This window comes from Carassius auratus, chromosome 26 (assembly GCF_003368295.1).
Source record: "Carassius auratus strain Wakin chromosome 26, ASM336829v1, whole genome shotgun sequence".
In the NCBI taxonomy this organism is placed as follows: Eukaryota; Metazoa; Chordata; class Actinopteri; order Cypriniformes; family Cyprinidae; genus Carassius; species Carassius auratus.
In genome coordinates, this window is record NC_039268.1 from 13,555,551 (window position 1) to 13,575,934 (window position 20,384).

A 20,384-nucleotide genomic window follows, 5' to 3' on the forward strand; every position below is an offset into this window, starting at 1 on the left:
TCCAAGCATTCCCGCTTAGGGCAGCATACCTCTGCTAATTTCATCAGATTCAAACACCAAGGATTATGGAAGGGCCTGGATTGAGAACTGCAGCTAATGGGGTTTGCATACATGAATATGTATATTATGCAGTGTTTGCTACATTCTGCTCTGGCACTCTTTACAAATCGTTTTAATGTATTCCCCTATTTAAACACACACACACACACACACACAGACAACAACAACAACAACACTCGGATCTCAGATTCACCCCCCAAAATTATTGCATACTTCTTTGAAGTATTGAAGTATTTTCCACTGAACAAGAATGTTTTTATGGCAAAGTGCACTCATTTCATCAAGTTGTGCTAATAAGAAACCAGGGCTGTTGCTGCAGAACCTCTGATTATCCAGCGACTTTGGGGTAACACTTGGGCAGATGGATTTTAAACTGAATGAGATTACCCAAGTGAATTTCCTAAACTCTCCTTAGATGTTTTTTTTTTTTTTTTTCCAGTCCAAAAAGAAGCAAGATGAAATGCGAGAGTACCGAATAGTTTACTGGATGCAATTGCAAATAAGCTTTTTTTATGGTGTATGTGGTGTCTAAAGCAAGTTCTTATTATTGCAGAGTACTGGCCTCTTGTTCATTGTCTGTGCTCTACTCCGTGTTTTAGATCCGCTCCACTTTGTTTCATATATACAGTGATTGATAAATCCTCTCTGCCTGTATTTGCCAAGGCCGCACACACAGTGAGCTTTTCAAAGCAGACCTTCAGGGAAATGTTCAGTGCAGCGTGACATGTTTAAGAACTTTTCTGCAAAAAGCTGAATTTATGAAGCTCTTCTGCGGTTAAACGGTCAACAGTTCGACTCTATTCAGTCTAAAACTATTACGCTGCACATAGAACTGATGTTAAAGGAAACTTTTAAGTGATATTTTTTTCACATTACCAAGATATATTGTCTTGCATTCTATGCTCCTAGAAGTATTCCAGATCTAATTTTCATCTCCAAAGAATTTATACTGGCTGAGAATGATGGCTTATTTAAAACTCACTTAAAATGGAGGTGTACACAAATGTTGCAGCCATTGTAACCACATTTACCAATCGCACAGACAGTGATTTGTGTTCTGAGGTAATTTTCTTCCTTGTGGGTAAACATTAGCAGATATGACCACGGAAGGTAGGAAATCAATGGTTGATAATGGTTTGTGCATTGATTGCCACTGGCTGACTAAAACCAGAAGCCCAAAGCACTCTCAGATTAATGTAATAAAGTGAGGAAGGTAACACAAGAGAATGCCACAGAACGGCAGTGGAGCTGTAGAATGTGATGGAATGTTCTCACAGAGGCGGCATGCTCTTCCTCTGACTCAAGGCCAACGCTTTGCAGAGTGAGAATGACTTATTGCTGTCCAGCTCAGTGCCAAGTAAATTCAGAGATGAAATGCTGATTTAGGACCAAGCTGTGCTGCAAGGATTCTCAAGACTTCTACTGCTATATTATGGAACACATATAAATATGTATAACACAGTGTAAGGGATGATGTTATTAAATTGTATTTGTTCAAACAATGTGCCAATCAGTTTGTTTATTTGGCCATTCAAGGGGTTAATTGGTAATAATGACCTGACTGTACATTTCCCACTTATTACAGATACCAAATGAGTTAATAAATGAACATGAAATATTGATTTGAGTTGAAATGATAATATTATGTGAGAAGAAAAAGACTGCAGATTGCAAAGACTGAGAGAAACTAGCAGAGTGTAAGAGATTGGTTTCCAGGGACACTGGATTGACTGCAGAGTGCTGCATTTGACCAATTAAATTATTTAAGAATGAATTATTTATATAATTTAACCACAATTTCAAGTATATATATATATATATGTGTGTGTGTGTGTGTGTGTGTGTGTGTGTGTGTGTGTGTGTGTGTGTGTGTGAACTCTGCTATAGTCAAGAGATTAAATGAATCAGTCAATTTCTAGCAAAAAAAAAAAAGAAAGAAAAAGCAGAATGAGATTGAGATGATATGCATTGAAAAATTAAATTTCTTGCTACAGGCACAGCATTCTTTGAGAAGAATGCTTAATGATCTTATGCCGTTTTAATCATTTCTTTTCAATCTGACATACAGGTTTCAGAAAAACGTATATCTCATATGGATTGGTTTTAGTATGATGTTGGACATAAAAAGGTGGTTTGCGGAAAGAGAGGAACATCACATGAGAAATAGCACAGTTAATGGCTAATTAGTGTGAAGTGCAACATCTATAAACATAGTCAAGTATGACTTAAACTAGTGGAACTTATGACAGATAAATGACAGCTCAAATAGCCATTTAAAAAGCTGCAATGCTATCCACCATTTTGTTCAGTTTACTGAATTGTAGGACACACACAAACCTTATTTTCTGGAAAACTCCTTTAAAGTTGTCATGAGCTGAGATATCTAAATTCCCTTTATCTTTTGATATAAAAAGGTTATTTTACTGTAAAAAACCTCCTGTGTGTTTCAGAACTCAAAATGTTTTCATTAGTCTAAGCCAAAATGTTTTGGAATGTTCCACTCTATGATGTTATAGTGTGGCTAAACACCACCTCTGCAGAAGATCAATGCTTGCTTCTAGATCACTGCCTGTTTAGCCCCGCCCGCCGATTTCTGCATGTAGTTTAAATAACAAGAGAGTGAATGGTTTACGCAGAAATCAAACTTTACTCTTAATTTAGTTCCTGACTGCATAAGTGCAAACTTGGTCCTTCGTTCACTTACTTTTACTGTGGATTAGTTCACAAACAAGGCACAGTTCGATGATGGATTTTTAAAAAGACTGAAACTAAAAAACGATACTGTGCCTACTATAATGGATCCAACAGTAATGTCGCAACACAAGTGTGAGTAACTGTTTTCATTATGTGTTCACTATTGCTTTGTGTTTGATATGTGTATTTATATGTGTAATATTTGTGCACTTTTGACCTAAATAACAGCAGCATCCATGAATGATGTAGGCTGTCAAACATACACAACTGTCAGCCTGCAGTGGGCATTTACTTTCTAAGGGTCTTAGGAGTCTACAATCTGTCATGCCTATTTATGGCAATTTATGCTTGCTGTCACAATAGATGATGACATCCTATTAAGCTAACTTATTCAATCATATAGAGAGAGAGAGAAAGAGAGAAAGAGAGAGAGATTTGTGTACAAACCAGAGGGAGATGTCCCCCCCGCCACCAACACCACCACTTTAAAATATATCACAAATCACAGTGGTACTACTAATATTATTTATTATTACTAACATTACTAATACAATTATTTTTTGGCAGCTGTTATAGAACCATTTTTACAATCAATGTTCTTATTTGACCTTGAGATTAAATAGCTTCGATATTTGACCACTATTTATAATAATACTTGGTTACAATTACACTAATAGATCTTATTTCTGTCAGAAAGCAAAATCAGTCGGGAGTTAAATATATTTTGAACAGAATTACAAGACACAAACCTGTATATATATCAATTGCGTTTGCTTCCATTTATTTTTTACTTAATTTACTCCAAAAGTGCGCACATTTTGTATTCTCACGTTTACCTCATATTTCTTCAAATAGAATATAAACATAATTTCTTAATGAGTCACAGAAAGATGATTTTCTGCCGATCCATCTGTCAATACTGCATGATCATAATTTACACTTACAGTGATTGTAAACTTCTGTGTTCTGTCTCTTAATAAATACATTTATGCGTCAGTTTAATATATAACATTTCTGAATTGTTACAGTTAGAGTGTTGTTGAGTGAGTTTTCAACAAAAACATTGTGTATTAATCTCATACTGTCACTCTAAAATAGACTAATGGCGCACGCAGACTTTCTAAAAAGCCCTGCATGGATTGAGGCGCGTGAACCAGGATCACAAAACCCAGATGGTCTCTATTTAGTGAGAGCGCTGACGGTGAAAGTCCATTTCTGGTTTTATTTTTGTTTGTATCGCCATGTTGCAGTGTTTTGATTAGTAATAAACAAATATGTATTTTTATTGTTTTATTTATTTTTGATATTTGAATTGATTTCAAAAACAGTATCATAGTTATTAAACTATTTATTGTTATGATTTAAAAAATTTATACAACCTCAGAATGATCTGAAAGTAAAAAGAGGTGCTAAAGTCTGATTTGTGGTGGATATGCTTTAAATTATAGGCTAATACTCTATAGTGTAGAAGGGTTTTGAAAGTATGACTTTAATTAGTATTTAGTACTACTGTAAAGTTCACTCTGCCTGGTTTCAATATCTGAAAATGATTAACATATAGAAACATTTGTTAAAAAAGTAATTACATGTAATCAGCTACATTAATTACATAAATTATTTTAAATAGTAACACTATATATTTTAAATAGAATTGCATTAAATTAAAAAATTACATTAATTGAAAATTACAGTTTTTTTTTAGTTTATTAGGGTTGGAGCTGTTATAAAAGTTTGCTTTAGTCTTTAGCATTATTGAACAATGCGTTGGCTGAACAAAATAAATAAATCAAGCATGAATCTTCCACTTGAGAAAGCTTAATTTAACACTCCTCACCCATGAAATAGGCGACTGTCTTGCACATCGCTGCTCCAAAGATGAAGTCCTCCAGCAGGCTGGGGATGAGATTAAAGGGCATGCAGAAGATGGCCATCATGAGATCACTAATAGCGAGCGAGAGCAGGAAGGAGTTGGTGACTGTCCGCATTCTCTTGTTTGCTATTAGGACCACAATGATCAGCAGGTTCCCAAAAACACTCAGGAGAAATACAAGTGAGTAAAGAATAATCCTCACGGAGTCCATTTCTGAGGAGAGAGAAAAGCCATTTTGGTCAGTTAATTATATATATACAGTGTTGGGGTAACACTTTACAAGTAACGCGAGTTACGTAATCAGATTACTTTTTTCAAGTAACTAAAATAACGCATTACTTTTTAATTTACATGAAAATGTCTGAGTTACTTTTTCAAAAAAGTAACACCAGTTACTTTGTTTTCCATTTATTGACTGACAAGTCTCCTGTCCCCAATTAGGGAGAAATCAGAAGTACAGAGGCGTTGTGTGCGCTGTGTGAACATGATGTACAAACCCGATTCCAAAAAAGTTGGGACACTGTACAAATTGTGAGTAAAAAAGGAATGGAATAATTTACAAATCTCATAAACTTATATTTTATTCACAATAGAATAAAGATAACCTATCAAATGTTGAAAGTGAGACATTTTGAAATGGCGTGTCAAATATTGGCTCATTTTGGATTTCATGAGAGCTACACATTCCAAAAAAGTTGGGACAGGTAGCAATAAGAGGCCAGAAAAGTTAAATGTACATATAAGGAACAACTGGAGGACCAGATTGCAACTTATTAGGTCAATTGGCAACAAGATTGGGTATAAAAAGAGCCTCTCAGAGTGGCAGCGTCTCTCAGAAGTCAAGATGGTCAGAGGATCACCAATTCCCCCAATGCTGTGGCGAAAAAGAGTGGAGCATTATCAGAAAGAAGTTTCTCAGAGAAAAATTGCAAAGTGTTTGAAGTAATCATCATCTACAGTGCATAATATCATCCAAAGGTTCAGAGAATCTGGAACAATCTCTGTGCGTAAGGGTCAAGGCTGGAAAACCATACTGGATACCTGTGATATCCGGGCCCTTAGACGGCACTGCATCACATACAGGAATGCTGCTGTAATGGAAATCACAACATGGACTTTGAAATTTTTCTTCAACATAATTTATGTAAAATGGTGGTTTATAATAATTATGGGAGAAATAATTATTAAACCATTATTTACATGATTAGCCCCATAAAACCTACTGTTTTTATTTTGGGGGTAATCTGATTTGTGACGATGTATTCATACATTATACATTATATTCATTAAAATTATTAATTTTACCATGGTGAACATGTCAAGGTAACAGTTGCTGCACGACCAGTTTGAAAGTTCTGCATGCCTGCCGCTAGAGGGAGAAATGCGACAATCGTGTCCAAATGTCGTGTGCTGTGGAAAGGAGGCTTAAAGTTTGTTAAATGAGGCTATGACGTAGTCATCATCCACACTGAAATGTCCAAAGATATTATCTGCCTTACCGTGCATGTTTAAACTTCACTGAGGTTTTACAGACATAAGTTTCATGCAATTATTCTGGCAGGACCAATTTATTTAGGAACATATTTCACCATCTACTGGCGTGATCACTATACCCTCGTTTTGCCGCAGGACAGCAGTGTGAGTAAAATTCTGAGTTTTTCTAGGACTGTAATATGAAAAGCATGCAAGTAAATATCTTTAGAACTGCTTGGAAGTGAATAGCACATAACTGCAATTAATGTTATTGCCATAATCATGTCTATTGGTATGTTTTACAGACATAATGATATTCATTGTATAATGATATTCATAGTTTTCAGAAGCCTCTGTTTCAACAGTCTATACTACAACATGAAACCAGTGTTCCAAATATATCCATTAGTGCTAGTGATGTGTCATTCGTGAACTAATAGTTATTTTTGAACGAATCTTTTAGGTGAACGAATCTTTTAGGTGAACGAATCTTTTAGGTGAACAAATCTTTTAGGTGAACGAATCGTTCATGTTATCCACTGACTCATATTTCTCGTTCAGTGAAGTTCCTCCCTCCATAGCAGCGCGGCGCTATAAGCAGCGCATGCGCAACTCAGTGAACCGGGTAACAACCATTTCATCCTGTCAAAGAATTACTCAACCTCGAGCCGATAGCCTTCGAGTATGAGATGTGACAGAGTATGTGATTTGTTGAATGTAGTAACGAATACGCCCTTCAAAGAACAAGTTTCATATGAGTCTAAACTAGATCTAGAGATCTTATCGTTCATGAGTAAAATGACTGAACTGGCACACATGTCATTCGTGAACGAACTGAATGAACAGATACATGTCGTTTGTGAATGAAATGAACTGGCACATAGCTTATCTTGTTCGTGAACGAAATGAATTAGAGTAAACTGGGTTAGTCTGCTATTTAGCATGTCAATCTCGGAAAATGCAAAGCGCAGTTATAGGTACAGTACTGTGCACATACGCTCGTTTCGATATTTAGCAACTCCACGTTTAATCCATAGACAGTAAAAGAAAGGTTTAATCCCCGATTTATGGATGTGAATATATAATATACAAACTGTCTGACCAAACAATTAAAATGCTAATTAGGCAAGAAACCCTGTGCTTTGTTCATCTGAACAACTCAATTAGACTTCATATATTGAATGCGATTTTTGCCACCTGCTGGAATATTTTGTGTAAAACGAAGAAATTATCACTGAAAGAATCATTTTGGTGAACGAACTGAAAATGAACGAATCTCTAGAAAGAATCATAATTTCCACCACTAATTAGTGCTGCAACGACGCGTCGACATCATCGTTTACGTCGACTACAAAAATACGTCGTACGCGTGAAATTTGTGGACGCGTCACACTGTTTACATCTCGCATAATGGCATACTGCGAATGAAGAAAGTTGCATTCTATCACAAATAGAGACCACTGTTATTAAAAGTATGAGAATACTTTAAACAGAGGACAAATAAAATGGCTCTTCGTTCCCTTTGCAAAACAGATATGGTGTACCACGGCAGCACAACTGCGATGAGCGAGCACCTCAGAGAAAACATCTAGGCGCTCTCCGGTGTCTCCATGAAGTTTAACTGGTTACCCTGTGATCTGGTGACCAACTTCCTGGTTCAGGTCTGATATTCTTGCGCTGCGGCATTCTGAAAAGTTGAGATGTCTTTGACTCGATGCGGTGCGGACGCGCCAGAAAAAAAAAAAAAAAGCGCGTAGCTTCAATTTTGAGCACGCTTATCGCGCGCCTACATTTGAAATGACGAACTTGAGCGCGCAAAAGACGTGATATGTGAACGGCCCCTTAAAAGACAGCGCGCCGCGAGACAACAGTCACAAGCCACCGAGCTAACCAGAATCAGCTCCAGATCTCTGGAAATCATGCTAAACCTTAGTAGAACCCTGACTACATTCTATGGTCGTGATGCTAAAGAACATTTCATGACGTCTCAGACAACGGTAAATTTATTGCTACCGTGGTTTAATTATAAACGCTATCATAAACTCATATTTACAATAGCAAAATAATCTATTATTTTATACTGTAAAAACTTCCACCACATTAGTTGAAAATGAACAAAGGTTGAAATATCATATTAGAAGTTGTACATAACATTAGCGCAAAAAAAAAACAAAAAAAATAAAATAATAATCGTTAGTTACAGCTCTAGTATGCATTTTGGAGGCTGTTTAAAAAAAAAAAGAGAGAGAGGAGTGATTCTTTTTGTGGACAAGGCTTAAGGAATTGTCAAATTAGGCAACCAATTCCTAAGCTGGCAACACAGTAGGCTATGCATTCATTCAAATGTTACTAACCTGTCTACTCTTCCCACAGTCAAGGAGGGGGAAGTCAGGGCCCAGAGGTTAGAAAGTGGACTCCTAACCCTAGGGTTGTGGGTTCGAATCACGGCCTGGCTATAGCATGACTGAGGTGTTCTTGAGCAAGGGACCGAACCCCCAACTGCTCCCCGGGCGCTGCAGCATAAATAGTTGCCCACTGCTACGGGTGTGCGTTCACGGTGTGTGCGTGTTCACTGCTGTGTGTGCACTTTGGATGGGTTAAATGCAGAGCTGCTTCCACAGGAGCCTTTTCCGTATGTCCCCATTGCCGCAGCAGTGTCTGCTCCCTCAGGAGCCTCTTCCGTATCTCCTCACTGCCGCAACAGTGTCTGCTCCCGCAGGAGCCTTTCTGTATCCCTCCACTGCCGCAGCAGTGTCTGCTCCCGCAGGAGCCTTTTCTGTACCTCCCCCATTAAAAAATTTTTTTTTTACAAATTATTCTGATTTCATTATGTTAAGCCATTTCACTGAAATAAGCTGTTCAGTTTTCACAATAGACGACGTGAATTTCAACAAGGGTTCACATGATCAGCTTTGATGCCCCACATTCCCAGTTGCATTAGCCATTGGAGCGGCTACTTGGATAATTCCGGGGTCAGAACTCCTAATCGATCTTTCAGCTCTGCATAACCCGCCGTTTTCAAACATAATCAACAAGTTTAATTTTTTTTTTTTTTTTTTACATATCTTTTCATTTCCCTTATCCGTCCAGCGAGCACTAGTCTCTCAGCGGACGCAGTAAAATATCCATTTGTCTCATCTGTCGGTCCAGCGAGCACTAGTCTCCCAGCAGACGCAGAAAATACCTATTTGTCTCCTCTATCAGTCCAGCGAGCACTAGTCTCACAGCGGACTCAGTAAACATCTATTTTGTTCCTCCGTCTGTCCAGCGAGCCTTAGTCTCCCAGCGGACACAGAAAATGTCTATCCGTTTTTTCCCCTGCCTGTCCAGCGAGCACTTGTCTCCCAGCGGACACACAAATATCTATTGGTTTCCCCTGTCTGTCCAGCGCGGCTCAGTCTCCCAGCGGACGCAGTAATATCTATTGGTTTCCCCTGCCTGTCCAGCGAGCACTAGTCTCCCAGTGGACGCAGTAATATCTATTGGTTTCCCCTGTCTGTCCAGCGAGCCTCAGTCTCCCAGCGGATGCAGTAATATCTATTGGTTTCCCCTGCCTGTCCAGCGAGCCTCAGTCTCCCAGCGGATGCAGTAATATCTATGGGTTTCCCCTGCCTGTCCAGCGAGCACTAGTCTCCCAGTGGACGCAGTAATATCTATTGGTTTCCCCTGTCTGTCCAGCGAGCCTCAGTCTCCCAGCGGATGCAGTAATATCTATTGGTTTCCCCTGCCTGTCCAGCGAGCCTCAGTCTCCCAGCGGATGCAGTAATATCTATGGGTTTCCCCTGCTTGTCCAGCGAGCCTCAGTCTCCCAGCGGACGCAGTAATATCTATTGGTTTCCCCTGCCTGTCCAGCGAGCACTAGTCTCCCAGTGGACGCAGTAATATCTATTGGTTTCCCCTGCCTGTCCAGCGAGCCTCAGTCTCCCAGCTGACGCAGTAATATCTATTGGGTTCCCCTGCCTGTCCAGCGAGCACTAGTCTCCTAGCGGACACAGAAATATCTATTGGTTTCCCCTGTCTGTCCAGCGAGCCTCAGTCTCCCAGCGGACGCAGTAATATCTATTGGTTTCCCCTGCCTGTGCCAGCGAGCACTAGTCTCCCAGCGGACGCATGTAATATCTATTGGTTTCCCCTGCCTGTCCAGCGAGCCTCAGTCTCCCAGCGGACGCAGTAATATCTATTGGTTTCCTCTACCTGTCCAGAGAGCCTCAGACTCCCAGCGGACACTGTAAATACCTATTTGTTTCCTCTGTCTGTCCAGCGAGCACTAGTCTCTCAGCGGACGCAGTAAATACCCATTCATTTCCTCTACCTGTCCAGTGAGCCTCAGTCTCCCAGTGGACACAGTATGCATCCATCTTTTTCTTTGCTTCATCCAGCGAGCCAGTCTTCCAGCGGATGCACGTATATAATTAGTTTCCTCTATCTGTCCAGCAAGCCTCAGCCTCCCAGCGGACACATTACACATCTAGTCAATATATCATTACACCTCGCAGGCAAACGGTGGAGCCTGTCTTCCCGACATTGTAACCGCTTCTTCCTCAACTATTAGCCAACAGGACCTGCCTGCTCCTCTGCTTCTGCCAGAGGCAACGCAAGATCTCCTGGTCAAATGAACATACTTCTAAAAACGTCAGCCCACCAAATCTCTGCGTTTTGGGGGGTTCGTAGTCCGGCAGCTGTCCTTTTGCTCTCTTGTTTTAGGGGGAGTACTCTGGGTTCGGGCCACATCCCGAGCTTGGAGACCTCCACCCGGACAGCACGCCAAATACGCATAAACTTACTGTATTAATATACGTAGATGTGAACTCGTGAAAGAGGATAAGGACAACCCAAGTTGTTATCAGCGCTCAGTTCAGAAGCCTGCATCTCTGATGGTATGGGGCTGCATGAGTGTGTGTGGCATGGGCAGCTTACACATCTGGAAAGGCACCATCAATGCTGAAAGGTATACCCAAGTTCTAGAACATATGCCCCCATCCAGACGTCGTCTCTTTCAGGGAAGACCTTGCATTTTCCAACATGACAATGCCAGACCACATACTGCATCAATTATAACATCATTGCTGCATAGAAGAAGGATCCGGGTACTGAAATGTCTAGCCTGCAGTTCAGATCTTTCACCCATAGAAAACATTTGACACATCATTAAGAGGAAGATGCGACAAAGAAGACTTAATGCAGTTGAGCAACCAGAAGCCTGTATTAGACAAGAATGGGACAACATTCCTAATCCTAAACTTGAGCAACTTGTCTCCTCATTCCCCAGACATTTGCAGACGTTATAAAAAGAAAAGGGGATGCCACACAGTGGTAAACATGACCTTGTCCCACCTTTTTTGAGATGTGTTGATGCCATGATATTTAAAATCAACTTATTTTTCCCTTAAAATTATACGTTTCCTCAGTTTAAACATTTGAAATGACTTCCACATCATTGCATTCTGTTTTTATTCACAATTTGTTCTGTGCCCCAACTTTTTTGGAACCAGGTTTGTAGTTCTAGACTAAATGTTAACATCCCACTCGCAAAAAAACTGATTCATCAAAATGAATTAAAACAGTGGAATGCAAACTCTTAAAAATTTTAAAAATATCATAAATGTGTCTAATCCCATTTTATTTACTAATGTTTTTGCTGCTGACCTTTGATGATCCAGTTCAACCATAACGATAAGCAAAATGTATTTTACTGCATAAACTGAGCTGAGGTGTATGTGTTGTATGGTGGGTTATAAGGAGGGGGGTCTGTTTACATGCATCATCTCCTCATCAGGACAGTAATGATGCAGACAGTCCTGAAAAATGATATTTTTTGATTTCACATGAGCAATCTGTGAAGTAATCACACTCCCAGCCAGGTGGCTGACTGTGAATTCCTCACCTCAGGTTTGAACAATCAATTCACCATCAATCACACAATTCAAAGTATTCTCTATGCATTTTTTCACCACCTACCGTGTAGACGTTATTGATAATCATTCTCTCTGTTTCGGTGGTTGATTCTGGCTCATCTTTCTCACTCCTGACGTAGGAAACATAATCTATAACACTTTAGTCAGACCTTGTTGAAGTCGAAGCAACCATACATTATGAACACTTTTAAAATCTTCTAAAGTGTACTTTTTTTTCTTTTTTTTCTGTGTTCATAACAGTGAGTTGGTATGAGTTAACATGATTCACTAAAATGCTCATCCATTGCAGTGGTGTTTAGTCTGTCATCTGATCGTTTGTTTTACACATAGGGAAAAATATTACATGAAACATTTAACTATGATTTACTTATAGCTCGAGTGTTGTATGTAGGCCTAGATCCTTTTATGCCTCAGCTGGGGAAAAAATAATAATAAATAATAAAAATAGGAAAATAGGATAGTCCATTTCTTACAACAGAGAATTAATAATAATGTATTAATCATAATCATGACTTATTGCAATATATATATTCAATAATACATATTGCAATGTGTCTTTATGTCTGACAACTGGCAATTTATTTCTCATAACTGTAACTTTATTTTTAATAAGTGAGACTTTATATATTGCAATTGAGACATATTTAATTGTAACTTTACTTTAATATGTATCTTCTTTCTCATTTTTTTCTTTCTTACAATTACATGTTTTATTATTTACACCTGAGCAGAAACAAACAAAGCTGCCACTATGGAATCTCCATGTCATTTTTCTATTGATTTGTTTTGTCTTTAATCTAATACAGCTGAAAAAATATACTCATTTAACAGAGGCCTACATAAATATGCATTCTGTATAGCAGAATAAAGAACCGTTAAGCAGAGATTGATTTACAGTATGCTATTCTGCTGTTTACTCCCGCTTTTTCTGCTGTTTCAAAACAGAATGTATAAACATTGCTCTTTGTCCGTGGGCATAAACAGATGGAAGTACAATGGAAGCCTCTGGAAAGCATGAAATTGACATTTGTGAAGTTGTGGCCGCCTCTAGTCACAGTACAGTCAGTCACAGTCAGCGGTGTCGGCACCACTACAGTTAATCCAGTGTCATCCCAATGGTATTGTGCATTGCTCATTCTAGTGTTCAGTGTCAGTCTGAGTGTAAAGTCATAGCTGTTACTGTTGTGACAGCTCCTCGCTTTTCATGTTCCCCTGACCTGCCCTGACAGTTCCTCTGTTCATTTGTCTTGTAGCTCTGCTGGGAGCTGAACCTGTTCTCACAGGAACAGGAACAGCACCTACCAACTGGCTCCTCCTGCATGTCAGATTTACTTCAGATCAAATTAAATAGGCACTACCAGGTTACTAAGTCACAAAGAATAAAAATCAATGTAAATGCAATTATTTAGGGTACATTCATTTATGTCACTTTGGTTGATCTTGTTCTTAGATTGATTTCTTAGTCAGGATCCTGACACTTATGTGATGTATTGTCTTATCTTTGTGTGAGCATGCAGCTTTGAGATGCTCTTCTGTCCATGTGGTGTGCTATGTGTTCAGGGCATAGTGTCTGTATTTTGACACTACTTTCTGGTTGAGTTTCGGTTCAGTGGTGGGGTCCGGTTGGGGGTTCTTTGTTTTTCTGTTGATGTTCTCTCTACAGTCTGAATAACTTACAGTCAGGTCCATATATATTTGGACACTGACACAATTTTCATAATTTTGGCTCTGTATGCCACCAGAACAGAATTCAAATGAAACAATCAAGAAGAAATTAAAGTACAGAGCTTAAGCTGCAGTTCAAGGGGTTGAACAAAAATATAACACAAAATGTTTATAAATTACAACCATTTTTATACACAGTCCCCCATTTTCAGGGATTGATATGTAATTGGACAAAGAAATATTTGCAGGTAACGACTGCCTTAAGCCTGGAACTCCATGGAGATCCCCAGAGACTTGTTTTACTCCTTAGTGATGCTTTGCCAGGCCTTTAATGCAGCTGACTTCAGTTGTTGTTTGTTTGTGGGTCTTTCTGCCATCAGTTTTGTCAAGCAAGTCAAATGCTTGCTCAATCAGGTTGAAATCAGGAGATTGACTTGGTCATTGCAGAATAATCCACTTTTTTACCTCCTTTTTAATTCCTGGGTTGCTTTTGAAGTATGTTCTGGGTCATTTTCCTGTTGTACTATGAAAGCACCGTCTAATCATCTTTGCTCCATTTGGCTGAATCCGGGCAGACATATCTCTATACACTTCAGAATACATCCAGCTACTTCTGTCCTCTGTCATATCATCACTAAACACCAGTACAGTTTGATATTCATTTCAGCTCTCCAAAGAATGCTTTTCCAGAAGTGGTCTGGCTTTTTAGATGATTTTTGTCAAAGTCTAATTTGGCCTTGTTTGCATCTTGTGGTGAACCCTGTGTATTTGCTTTGGTGAAGACTTCTCTTATTGCAGACTTTGACAGTGACACACTTACCTCCTGGAGAGTGTTCTTCAATTGGCTGGATGTTGTTTTACTTTACCATGGAGAGGATCATCCACAACTGTTGTCCTCTGTGGACCTCCAGGCCTTTTTATGTTGTTGAGCTCACCAGTGTGTTCTTTTTTTTTTTTCTCAGAATGTGCCAAACTATTGATTTGGAGATTTCTAATATCTCTGATGGATTTGCTTAACAATTGTCTGTTTGACCTGAATGGAGATATCCTGTTACAACATGATGTGGGTTCACAGCAACAGTTTCCAAATGCAAATGGCACATTAAGAATAAACTCCAGAACGTTTACCTGCTTAATTGATGTAGAAATAATGAAGGAATAGCCCACTAATGTCTATGAAACAGTTTTTAAGTGAATTGTCCAATTACTTATGGTCCCTAGAAAAGGGGGGAGGTACATATTAAAGAGCTTTAATTCCTTAAACTTTCCTCAAGTTTTAATGAGAACTGTCAAGTGAGTGACAAGTGACCTGACATACAGCCAAGTATGGTGACCCATACTCAGAATACCCTAAATTAACGATCAGAGTATGCACTTTAAGCCAATATTCATTACATAACTGTAACCTGAATAAGTTTTGGTCAGCAGCTAAAATAATACAAAATTGTGACTGTGTTCAAATATATTTGGACCTAATTGTATATGTCCACATATTTGTATTGCTTTGACTGTTCATTTGAAGATCCCACCTTCTAGCACACCACGATTGGTTGATTATGTATAATGTTTGTGCGCTACTGATTAAACTACTTTTCAGTCAGTGTTTTCTGCAAGTAGATAAACAAAGGCAAAACAAATCCAGAACCCCAAAACTATTTTCAGTCATTGCTTCATGTAGTGCTTAATACAGAGCCTGTATGTAAGAAACTAATGTTAAACATAAATCTATACTTTTTAAATACGAATAAACTGGAGTCTATATTTTTACTGGTTTTATTTTGATAAACATGACAATATAAGGTTACATGAAAACTATTTTTACTGTTAAAAACATGGATTTGTGAGCATTGGTGGGACTGAAGGTGTCATTGTAAACACAAAATACACATGGTTATTATCATCGGTGAGTTTATATAATTGTGAAATAGTTGTGCAGCCACTTTGGTGAAACTGCTGACTGAACAAGCCGACTGCTCTCAAATTGCTCTTGCAGTTCTCCGATGGCATACGTCATTGACATGGTGTCTGCACTCAAGTCAGACAAACTTTCTAACAGCCATGGACTGCTTTAAGTCAGATGCTTCACATTAAGTTGTGGACACTTTCTGTGTCATATACACAGAATATTTCCAACACAGGGTAATTTGTTGCCTTTTGTTTTAAATCCATCTGCACTCAACAACTGAGTGCTTGTTCTTCCGTAGCCCAACAGCTAACATAAGAGCTATTCCATTTTGAGTGAACAAAGTTTGAATTATGAACTATTCTTCAGCATGCATTACCCAGCAAGCACTGATGTATGCATTTCAATAATTCATCTTTATGATGTTTTATTCATTGGTCAGTTCTGCTGCTTTCTTCATGAAGTCTACTGTACTTGTAAGGAATTTATCTACAGGCATTGCTTGTGCCAAGTGTTATGACTGGGTCCTTATTAATTTGATGAATAAATAAAAATTAGTCAAAGGGAGTCAGTAAGTCTGTGATTTTTAGAATGTCAAGTAATTAGACTGGGTAAAATGATTTGCTGTAATTTGAAGCCAATTAAAAATTAAAGCCATTTTATTCAGGCACAGTGCCAAAGTTTAATGTTAAGAGCTTCTGTTCAATTTTAGTGCATAAGAAAACACAGCAACACAGTTTAAGCATCCAACCATTACGCTGATGCAGAAAGTGAAGGTTTTGTTTGTTGTTTTTTATTAATTTTTTTTTTTTTTACTTGTTAAATAATTATCTCATTTTTCACTACCCCACACTGAGCACTATAAAAGGTAATAACTGTCATGTTTGGTTTATTTGTTTGTTTGCCACATGTATAAAATCCTGTTCAGCCAATAAATTATTTTCAAGACAACTACAAATTACAACTAAATACATTTTAATTTATCAACACTTCAGTTTTGCATATAAAAGGATTTTTACAGAGTTCCTGTAATTAGCTCTATTGTTGTTTCTTCATACTGTATGGACCTCAACAGCTAACACAGATAACAGCTATTAGCATCACCCCACATCATCAACAAATACACACATTTAAAGCCAGAAGCAGTCAAACTATATTACCAAATAACTTATTAATGCTGCAATGGCAATCAGACAGGTGTCATAAGAGTGCGAGAAAAAATGGGACAGGGTACCCAGCAAAAACCCAAACTCTCATATGATTTGGTTTTAAATGTTTAATAAGCGCAATTACTGCTTTTATGTAATGATACAAGATATGTGGGCTCCTTCTTAAGACACTGAGTGGTTTATCCCAAAATGCCACCATTCACACTCCATCAGGTAGCTGGCATGAGATGCCGCAGCTAATATCAGGATACCAGAAATGGAAAAAGAAACAGGAGACGAGAGAGTAGGATGGAGAAGACAGCTAGTCAGTGGAGTATGAGAGGCGTTGAAAGACTATGCGCTGTCAGAATTAAAGAGAGCTAAAATGTAATCAGCAAAATATAAATGTTTAGTTAAAACCGTTCTATTTGTCATTTTAAAAGACATGTACTCAGTAAATAAGTCCTTTCACATGGAAAACATATAAAGTGGGGTAATATGTCTTTCTTTCCTCATTTCTAGAGCAGACTATAAAAAAAAACTTCAATTAATCATACCTTTATACTACTGCATTGTCAACGCAACTGTTTGGAAATAGGTAATACATTCTTATAGAGACATTTGTGGTTGTGAAATAATTATATTAAGTGATCCACATTAAAATAAACAAGCTATGCATTAGCGCTCCCCCAATGCCTCCTCATCGGTTAGTGCAGAAAACCTCTAGGAGTACGCAATTTGAAATCTGTCAGCTTTGCTCATGGCGGCAAATGCAGATTAAATTCTGCTGCCAATTATTTTGAGCCAATCACATACGCCGAAAATGCCATGTGACTAATAACTATATAGCTGCAGGAAAATGACATGGCGTTATAGCAATGCAAATTGCACAACATGCAACTGCTGTGTCCTTTTATTATGAGCAGCTTGATTTTCCATAAAGTTGCTTATAAATTTGGGAGTCGTGTGGCTTGACAGTGCCCACTAATGGCAGTTGTCATATATCCCCACCTACTGTTCAACCCTACAGGATGTCATTATCAATCGCCATGGTGTATCTTATTTCCTAAGCTCCTCCCCTCTCCTTAATGCATGCTTTTTTCCTTTCCATAGGTGTGTGCATGTGTGTGTGCACATAGAGAGATGATCTTATTAATTTAGATGGCCAATTGTATCATATGTGAAGCTTTTTTTAGTATTATTTTCTAGTAGTTATTATTTTGTAAAAATAGGCTCATTTGTTTAGGTTTATTTTGATGAGACAATAAGCTTATTGAAGGGTTTTTGGTAGGACCAGGTTGCTTGTTTTTATAGATGTTAGTAACTATACCGAGCTGAGACAGGAGAAATATGTTGATTTTGTTTACACTTTTAAGTCATTTTGGACAAACTCGGGCACTTTTATTGCTTACAAAACTATATTATTTCATCAGAATACACTGATATTTCTGAATGAATGTCAGTGGAGTAATGCTCTTTGTAGCCAGATGGTTAGTTGCGTCATCTACCAAATGGGGCCATGCTAAGCGGTAACAACTTGAACCCTTATGCTTAACCAACAGTGGGATTTCTCCAGTCAAAGAATCTGTTATTAGTTTGATTAGTACTTTGTAATATATATATATATATAATATGAAATCAAACATTGCAATTGTAGAACTGGAACAAACTAATGAATACTCACCCCTATTGGGTTAGTTGGAACAACATTTGGTGTAATATATAATTATATGTGTTGCCAATTCAAAATAATTCGCATTTATATGGATGCATGCTTTAAAAACTGGCAATCTATGAATTTATTGAAAATCTACTGTATTGTTTCACCTACTCCTGCTCTACATGTATTCTCATGCACGAGTCACACTCTTGCCAAGTGTATGCCAGCTTCTTTCATCATGTATACAGTAAGTGAACACATCAGAACGCTCTCAAGCTAAAACTAGATAATCTCGCCACCTTTTTTAAAGAGCGGAACCACCTGATTGAGTGAGTCACCAATGTGTGGCTGTATAAAATTTGTGGATACTGTACCTAAAACAGAAAAAGAAATGCTGTAGCAGTTTTGTAATTATATGAGACACTGCTAGGGTGTTTGTGCATAAAAAATCTAATCAAATGGAATAATTATTTCTATTTTTTTCCCCCAGATGGGAGGTTTTATTGGACTTATCAATGTCAAGTTGGATATCTCAAATTACAGATGTTTGAAATGACCTGATGAAATTGTTGGCCACAGTTTTGCAGCCTGAAGAACCTTACAGACAGTTTAATCTGCTACCAAACAATCCCCCTGACTTGTGTCAGTGTGATTCACAACCTTGCACAAGTGCATAGATTTATAAAAAAAAATATTATTTAATAATCATTCCTCTGCCCACGAATCATTCAAGAGGTTGTGCTTTTGAATATACCTATCAATTAGTAACCACATTTATCCAGGATTGTTTGTTCATGTCCTAATGAAGTAAACACTATTTGCATGTCCAGAGAGTATAATGATGCTGATGAGAGCTGAAAAATGCAAAGAGCATCCTTGGGGTTTAATTACACTAACCATTACCTCTAACATATTCTTGAAAATATTGACTTATTTCTTAAATATTGACTTATATATGAAATGTATTAAATACATTGCTGCACTATTAAAAGAAAAATAACCACTAATCTTAATGAGTGTTTTAAATGAATAAGCGCACATACTGAAAGACAAGCTGCTGAAGTTTATCTTCAATGATTTTTGTGTTGTAGTTGATATGGAGCAGTTATTGCTTTGGGAATGTGATGTCGTAAATAATGTTCAGGCACGCTGTTATAGCTAAAGTATATAAATAATTAATCATATATATATATATATATATATATATATATATATATATATATATATATATATATATATATATATATATATATATATATATAAACTGTTATCAGCAGAGTTTGATCGTATCATGTGTTTCATGATGTATTTATTAATTTATCTGCGGGAATAAAAGGTACAGCATAAGGCAAGGAAACAAGACAACATAATATTAAAATGAATTGCATGTTCTTACCTTTTGCTCGTGTGGGTTTGAATTTCTGAATAATTGACGCATTGCTACAGGTGGCGTTAACTTCCAACGCAGAGCTGTTCACGCTGGAATTGTCTGGAGTTCTTATACCTTCCCAAAACGGGATCTGAGTTTCATTCATGTTCTGTAAATCCATTGCACTGCGATAATTGGTAGGAATAAGGGTTTCTAAACCAATTAAAAATATTTTTATTCACGATGTTGCACTTAAAGTCAATTAAAGAAAAGGCTTATACGCATTTAAAGGTAAGCTATATATTAATACGCGCTAAACATATCCTGCGCATCCATTGCCCGCATCTGCGCGCGCGTCTGTGAAAGAATGCCTATGCGCGTGCAACTGTAGTCACTGGAAAGCGCGCTGTAGCTCTAATGAGCGCGCAGCGTGGGTAGACAGTTATTTAAGAGTGTTCGCACACAGGGTGGGGTTATTATAGAAAGGGAGGGAGAATTGCAGAGTAACACTCACTAACAGTGCCCTTCAGACTCTAGAGGATTTTGGTTAATGGAATGAAAGTCCTGCGTCTCCCTCCAGTGGATGTTCTGTGTTATTGCTTGTTGATCATCAATAGCGTGAGAAGG

General features: G+C 38.0%; 1 protein-coding gene across 1 annotated transcript in view; it reads right to left on the minus strand.

The window, feature by feature from the left end:
• Positions 1 to 20,175, minus strand: part of cckbra (cholecystokinin B receptor a) — a 36,093-nt gene extending 15,918 nt beyond the window's left edge. The window contains exons 1-2 of the mRNA XM_026204331.1: positions 19,785 to 20,175; positions 4,589 to 4,837 (exon numbers count right to left, since the gene is read on the minus strand). Of these exons, the coding sequence (XP_026060116.1) occupies positions 4,589 to 4,837; positions 19,785 to 19,938 (403 nt within the window). The 5' untranslated portion in view covers positions 19,939 to 20,175. The remainder of the gene's footprint in view (positions 1 to 4,588; positions 4,838 to 19,784) is intronic.
• Between the last annotated feature and the right edge of the window lie 209 nt (positions 20,176 to 20,384).